At 40.3% G+C, this 6725-nt stretch overlaps 2 protein-coding genes across 2 annotated transcripts; one reads left to right on the top strand and one right to left on the bottom strand.

Moving 5' to 3' along the window:
* Positions 1-568: 568 nt before the first annotated feature.
* CHCHD1 (coiled-coil-helix-coiled-coil-helix domain containing 1) lies at positions 569-1868 on the bottom strand. The gene is made up of 3 exons (XM_032311780.1): positions 1699-1868; positions 1454-1572; positions 569-868 (listed from the first exon to the last, which is right to left on the bottom strand). Exons 1-3 carry the CDS (start codon positions 1820-1822, stop codon positions 758-760), a joined length of 354 nt encoding a protein of 117 aa, XP_032167671.1. The 5' UTR covers positions 1823-1868; the 3' UTR covers positions 569-757.
* A 6-nt stretch (positions 1869-1874) lies between these two features.
* Positions 1875-3659, top strand: LOC116572641 (chromobox protein homolog 3). The gene has a single exon (XM_032311779.1). The coding sequence runs from the start codon at positions 2872-2874 to the stop codon at positions 3421-3423; it is 552 nt and encodes a 183-aa protein (XP_032167670.1). The 5' UTR covers positions 1875-2871; the 3' UTR covers positions 3424-3659.
* The last annotated feature ends 3066 nt before the right edge of the window (positions 3660-6725 follow it).

The following is a 6725-nucleotide window of genomic DNA, read 5'->3' as shown; positions in this document are numbered from 1 at the left end:
TTAAAAAGAAATTTTAAATTGTGTTGGCTAAATAAAATACATCTGCAGCAACTTTGGTCACTAGTTTGTGAACTTCTGATTATTCTGGGAGCATCTTGCAGGGGCTATGCACGAAACAGGCAGTTACGAAATACTTACAGATGATGGTAAAAAAAATTCTGCATATAGGCAACTTCAACTCCCTTATTGCATCCAAAGGCAAGAATACTAAATGGTGTAAACTTCAAATGCAGAACAAGAATAAATATGTCCTGGGCGCCTGGGTGGCTCAGTGGGTTAAGCCGCTGCCTTCGGCTCAGGTCATGATCTCAGGGTCCTGGGATCGAGTCCCACATCGGGCTCTCTGCTCAGCAGGGAGCCTGCTTCCTCCTCTCTCTCTCTCTCTCTGCCTGCCTCTCTGCCTGCTTGTGATCTCTGTCAAATAAATAAATAAAATCTTAAAAAAAAAAAAAAAAAAAAGAATAAATATGTCCTGATCCTGGAGCAAATCAGGGAGCAAATAACTTCCAGTCTCAGGAAGGATACAGAGTTCAAGTATAGAGGGCAAACCTAATCTACAACAAAGGCCAACTTCTCTTCAGAGGATTTTATTTCAAGATAAAGCATAACTTCCACCCTGACAATGATTACAAAAGATGAAAAGATATCTTGCCTCCTTTCACCTTTCAAATAGAGCATGGCAGTGCAAACGTCTCTAAAACACCTCTGCATAGTTCTCAGTAGCTACAGTCCAGTCATAGAAAATGCTTCTCCATTTTCAACTGACATGAGATTTGTTAGGAAATCTCTGTAACAACTTATTGAGTTTCATGGGGGGTAAATTCCCAGATTCTCCTGTATCCTGGATTGATCTCATCTTTCGGGCCCCCTGAAAAGACAGAAAAAAAAAAAAAAAAATGACAGCTCTGGAGTTTATCCGGACCTAGGCCAAAAGTTCTCACAATGCCGCAAACCACAATAACACATTAACCAGCCTGGAACTATCTGTGTCATCTATCCAGTCTCCTTTCAAAAGGGACTTGGAACCTACAGATGACAGTATGACCTGAGCTACCATGCCAGCTAGCAACTAATTTTAGGCTAAAATCCAAACAACCTGCCCTTCACAATATTTAGCTCTATTTCAGACAATAATATCTATTTGAGCAGCATTTAAAATTTTCCCATTCATTCCTCCATTTAATACAACATTCTGTAAGATGGGTATTGACATTAACCTCCTTTTACATCTGGTATAGCTAAAGCCTAGAGCAGTGAAAGAAATCGCTCAAAATCACAATGCCTTCAAAACATAACTTTTTCCACTGTAGGGTGAGTGAAATCGCTCCCACAACTTTCCTCATCTTTGTAGAATGAAAAGGTCCTCCTATCACCTAGCAAGAGGCAAGAACAATTACTTGTATCCCCGCCTCCATTCTCCTCCCAAGAGGGCACCCTAAGAGCCTTCTATCACCTCAGCCCTAGAAGCACAGTCGAAGAAATCCTGGATCTCTTTTCTGCACGCTTCGTCGCGGAATTCATTCTGCTTCCAACACGCCATCATCACCGACATCTCTGTGATACAAGTCGCCTCTGGAGGAGCAGAACGAGAGAACCGTCAGTCACAAGGAAACCTTTTACCTTAAGGCCCTCCCACTCAGCCGTCCGGTGCATCCCTCCGGCTTCCTCTCTGGAGCCTCCCTGGCTCCGACTGCTCACCGCCCTTGTCCCGGCGTCGTTCCCCAACACGGTTAGCTAGAATGAGGGGCTTGTTGGGCTTCAGTATAGGCTTCCGCGGGTTCCCCAGCCGCGGTAAGCGACCCCGCAGGCTGGGCGTCGCCATTGCGCACCGAGCTCCCGGCAGGCTCTGCGTCGTCCCGTACGTGACCCTGCGTGACCCCAAAGAGCTCGACGAGCGTAGGCGCGCAACCTGCGGGAAGCTGGGACACCTGTTTGGTCTTTTGGCATTGTAGGCGGGACGCTGGGATCCAACACCGGTAGTTTGAGACCTGTATGCAGGTTAGGAGAGAGTCTTTGGGGCTCGTTCGCAGATCTAGACCGCTCTTTTGTGGGCTCGCGGCCCTGAAGTCTCTGGGCGGTACTAAGCAGGGAACATCTAGTAAATGACCTGATAAAAAGGACTCTCGTTTATGGTGGGAACTGGCTGAACTAGAGTATGATTGACATAAGCAAGGACAGAGGATGAGAGCGAATCAAAATATGAGACTTAAATATGTTTGGTTTGGACAGATTTTGTATTTTGGCAAGTCTTCAAGAACTGTTGGATTTTACTACCTTTAAAACCACCCCAAAACTGTAAAGAAAAATTAGGATCTTTTAAACAGTTGCTATTACTGGGACAGCTGGGTGTCTCATTCAGTTAAACGTCCTGCTCTTGATCTCAGCTCAGGTCTTGACAGCGGGTTGTGAGTTCAAGCCCTTCATTGGACTCCACGATGGGAGTGGAGCCTACTTATAAATAAATAAAAATAAAGTTGCTACTATTTATGTATCTTATCTATATATTCTTTGCTCTCCTTTGTAATAATCTAATTGGGTAGGGTGGGGTTTAAGCATTTTGGCATTTATCATCCAATTTAATCTCTCCAATCCTGTGAAGATACTTGGTGGTATCATTCCTATTAATAGACTGGACCCATCAGTTGTGATGCCTAGCTTCATCAGACTTGGTTCTAAGTGTCTTTAAGCTATTTACAAAACTCAAAAATGTGCCAGGGATTCTCAAGGCCTTTAAAAATAAGCTTCAAGAAATGGTTCTGGGGATGTGGCTGGAGCTTGAGGCGTGCAGGGCCGGAGACGCCGCAGACCCGGGACCCGGAGCAGGGAGCAGCTCGGAGGCGGTGAATAATAGCTCTTCAAGTCTGCAATAAAATGGCCTCCAATAAAACTACATTGCAAAAAATGGGAAAGAAACAGAATGGAAAGAGTAAAAAAGTAGAAGAGGCAGAGCCTGAAGAATTTGTGGTGGAAAAAGTACTGGACCGACGTGTAGTGAATGGGAAGGTGGAGTATTTCCTGAAGTGGAAGGGTTTTACAGATGCTGACAATACTTGGGAACCTGAAGAAAATCTAGATTGTCCAGAGTTAATTGAAGCATTTCTTAACTCTCAAAAAGCTGGTAAAGAAAAAGATGGTACAAAAAGAAAATCTTTATCTGACAGTGAATCTGATGATAGCAAATCAAAGAAGAAAAGAGATGCTGCTGATAAACCAAGAGGCTTTGCCAGAGGTCTTGATCCTGAACGAATAATTGGTGCCACAGACAGCAGTGGAGAATTAATGTTTCTCATGAAATGGAAAGATTCAGATGAGGCAGACTTGGTGCTGGCAAAAGAGGCAAACATGAAGTGTCCTCAAATTGTAATTGCTTTTTATGAAGAGAGACTAACTTGGCATTCTTGTCCAGAAGATGAAGCTCAATAGTTGTTTGCTATATATATATATATATATATATATATATATATATATCCCAGATTTTATATATATATAAAATCTGGGTCTTTGTTTTTTGATTTATTAGTGTGAAGAAATAACATTCTAATGAAAATCAAGTTTGATATATTTGTTTTGAAGTAGTATTGGGGGAGTTGTTGGGGTTTTTGCATCTATAGCACTGGTTACTTTAAACAAATAAAAGCTTTCTGTAGTTGCTTCCTTTATCGGAAAAGAATATTTGAGACCATGATATATTATCCCCCTGCATTAGAGAACCTTTTCTAAATGTTGGGGGAAATCTTCATAGTCTTTATTCAGTCAGAATTTGTGTTTAACTCCTATATGCCTAAGGACCATTCTGGTTTTTTTGTTTATTTAGGGGTTTTTTTGTGTGTATACTTAAAATACATAAGTGGTTTTTGTTTTTAACATTCACCAAAACAAAAACAGCATTTTATAACCATGGATAAGCCCATGTTTCCAGGATGCTATCATTTTCAGCATTTTAAGAAATAAATCACTTTAAAAAAAAAAAAAGAAAGAAATCACTTAAAGTGAAGTTTTTCCTGAGGCCTTAATCTTTCAAATTTTATAATTAATTGGACAATTTAAATATAATGTAAACAATTTAAATTGGACAATTTAAAAGCAGCCATATCAGAATCCATATCCTTCTCTACAGCCATATAAACGCCAAGTATATTTGCAAGATCCCTGAAAGGAAAATTTTATCACTATCAACAACCTCCCCACCCAAATGACAAAACTAGACAAGTCCCTGTGTGTTTTACTTAGGTAAGCAATACTTTAGTTAAATGGACATTTAAAGATTCCTTCTAGTGAACCATTCCTTTTTAAGAAGTTGAAATTCTCTGTGCTGTATTGACTAAAAGGTCGTGATTCATGGACTGTCTACAACTTCCTTCATGGAAGCTAATCATAATCAGATGGTTAGAGATGTTGGCAGTTTAGCACCTGCTGGAGTAAATGGGTGGACAGGCTTGTATAATCCAAATTTTTCACCTGCATGTTTTTTCTTTACCCCAGTTCATTCCTGACATGTAAGCTCAGTCTTCAGTATTTGAGTTACTGGTTCAGCAGAAACCAGGAAAAACAGTAACTTTGTAGTCAGAATGTTATCCAACTGTACATTGTTTACTTTATTGTAAATACTGGTAAACAGTGGTCAATAAATAGTTTTATATTCCTTTAAAAAAAAATGGTTCTGGTAATGGAAGCTTAACTTGAACAGCTTTTAGTTCATATGAGGACTACTTCGGAGGAGCAGTATTTATATGGTTGTATAAAATTTAGTGTGCTAAAATTAAAAAATCATTTTATCGCTGTTAAAGTTAAAATCATTTATCACAGATGTTTAATATTCCCACTGATCTCTGCAAGACTGGTTCTTTTTCTTCTGTTGAGTCTCAGTTCCTGTCGGAAAGGCCTTCCCTGAGCCCGCCCCCCCCACACCAAGCTGTTGTATTTTTTCCATAGCACATATCACAGTCTGAATTATCTTGTTCACTTATTGTTTGTGGGAGGCCATGGTAAGATTTGAGATGAGGACCAAACCAGGCCCCGACTTGTGCCTCCTTTAAAGGAAAGCTTGAAGGATTTTCTGTGCATGTTGCAAACTCTTTCGTAATCAGCTAAAAATAGATACTTTTCTTATGATTGTTTCTGTTAGCTATATAATGCCTCACAGCCTTGAATAAAATTGGCACTGTTGGACATCCTCCTTGGTGCTCCTCCTGCCCCCATCTCTTTGTCTCTTAATTTCTTTTCACCATCCTCTTACCCTCTCGACCCTGGTCGGTTTGTCGCGCTGGCCACGACAATTGTTTATTTACAGCTTTGCTTACCAGCAACACCCATTTAAAATAAGCACCATGAGAGAAAGGGACCCTGTCTTCCTGAATCCCCAGTGCCTAGAATAGTGACAGTAAATACTCGTTAAATGAACAAATGTTTTGACATGTTTTTCCAAGTCTCCAAGTGTATCATACTCAGCCCAGAAATATAACCAAGCAGAAGACACTGTTTAAAAAGAAGTCATTTATTATACAAAATGAAACGTAAGAAAATAGAGAACTGCAACATACAGATTAATAAAGACATCAGTCCCGTACTCCACTGCCACCCCAGCAGCACAAATAAAACTGATTCCTGGTCAGACACTTCTTCCACCAATAATCTTGAGCCTGTTGCTGTTCACAGAGCAAGCTGGGCCCAAACCAGAGAAAATTCACATTGTTTGCTTTCTCTTCATATTGGTTCTGCTTTCTCTTGCGGAAACATAGCACCTGGTTTACCGTGGTCTTTTATGAATACTTCTTTTGTGATAGGATTAAAGGAGAAAGTCTGGGAAGCACTGTCCACAAAGCAGGCATGAGTCTCCAGCCACAATAATTCATAAACAACTGGCCCACTTTGTACATAAAAGTGCTAAGGAATGCCAGTGTGAACTGGTCTAATTAGGAGAGGTAAGGATGGTTATACACTTGGCACTTACCCATTTTATTGCACATCATGAAACTTGATTCCTAACCTTAGTTTGCGCTTGAGTAGTATGTAGTTTGCACTATAAATCAGCACCTGCATTTAAGTAGATTGCAAATTCAGAAATCAGAGTCCTGAATTCGACTTCTTTTGTGGGTCGCTACTATTTTAATATAAGTATGTTTGAAGGTCTGTCGTTCCCTCTTGTTCTTTTCTGAACAAGCTCAAACAGGTTAAGCAAACTTTCCATGCTGTTGTGAAGGGTATTTTTTACTAAAAAATTAAATGGAAAAAGAACCACCCTGGCAGTGAAATCCAACCCCAATTACAGCTGCCACATCCTTAGATGTCACAATATTAAGGGTGGGACCCTAGTTGTTGAAGCATCTAACATACACACACACACACACACACACACACACACACACACACACTTCTGGTTGTATATCAGTGTGTATATGTGTATATAAAAGTACATACATTAATTCCCAAACAGATAAACTGATAGGCTATGGAACTTCTCTAGTGATAATTCATTAATATATTATACAATCAGAGTAGCGCTAAAATCCAAAGTATTCTTTCTTATTCCACTGGCCCAGAAAAACCTAATGGTCTCCCTGCCCATTAAGCTTTATATTCAAACCACAGCGATAAAAGGGTTTGGCTATACCCCAAAATCTGCCTAACAATTTTTTATTTAGTCAGCCTCTTGTGGATATCTCTTGCCTCACCTCCCCTGGAGAGGACCTTAGGTGGGCTCCATCAAAATGCAGTCTCAGTAAGTA

The sequence above is a fragment of the Mustela erminea genome, chromosome 14 (assembly GCF_009829155.1).
Source record: "Mustela erminea isolate mMusErm1 chromosome 14, mMusErm1.Pri, whole genome shotgun sequence".
Lineage (NCBI taxonomy): Eukaryota > Metazoa > Chordata > Mammalia > Carnivora > Mustelidae > Mustela > Mustela erminea.
The sequence above is the reverse complement of the archived record's forward strand: the minus strand, read 5'-3'. Positions and strand labels throughout refer to the sequence as shown.

What these genes read in the sequence shown, in the direction of transcription:
- CHCHD1 (XM_032311780.1), bottom strand. Translation starts at nt 1,822, where the DNA reads ATGGCGACGCCCAGCCTGCGGGGTCGCTTACCGCGGCTGGGGAACCCG. An exon ending in ACGACGCCGGGACAAGGGCG is followed by an intron (nt 1,573 to 1,698) that starts GTGAGCAGTCGG and finishes CTGCTCCTCCAG; the next exon opens with AGGCGACTTGTATCACAGAG. An exon ending in ACTGTGCTTCTAGGGCTGAG is followed by an intron (nt 869 to 1,453) that starts GTGATAGAAGGC and finishes CTGTCTTTTCAG; the next exon opens with GGGGCCCGAAAGATGAGATC.
- LOC116572641 (XM_032311779.1), top strand. Translation starts at nt 2,872, where the DNA reads ATGGCCTCCAATAAAACTACATTGCAAAAAATGGGAAAGAAACAGAAT.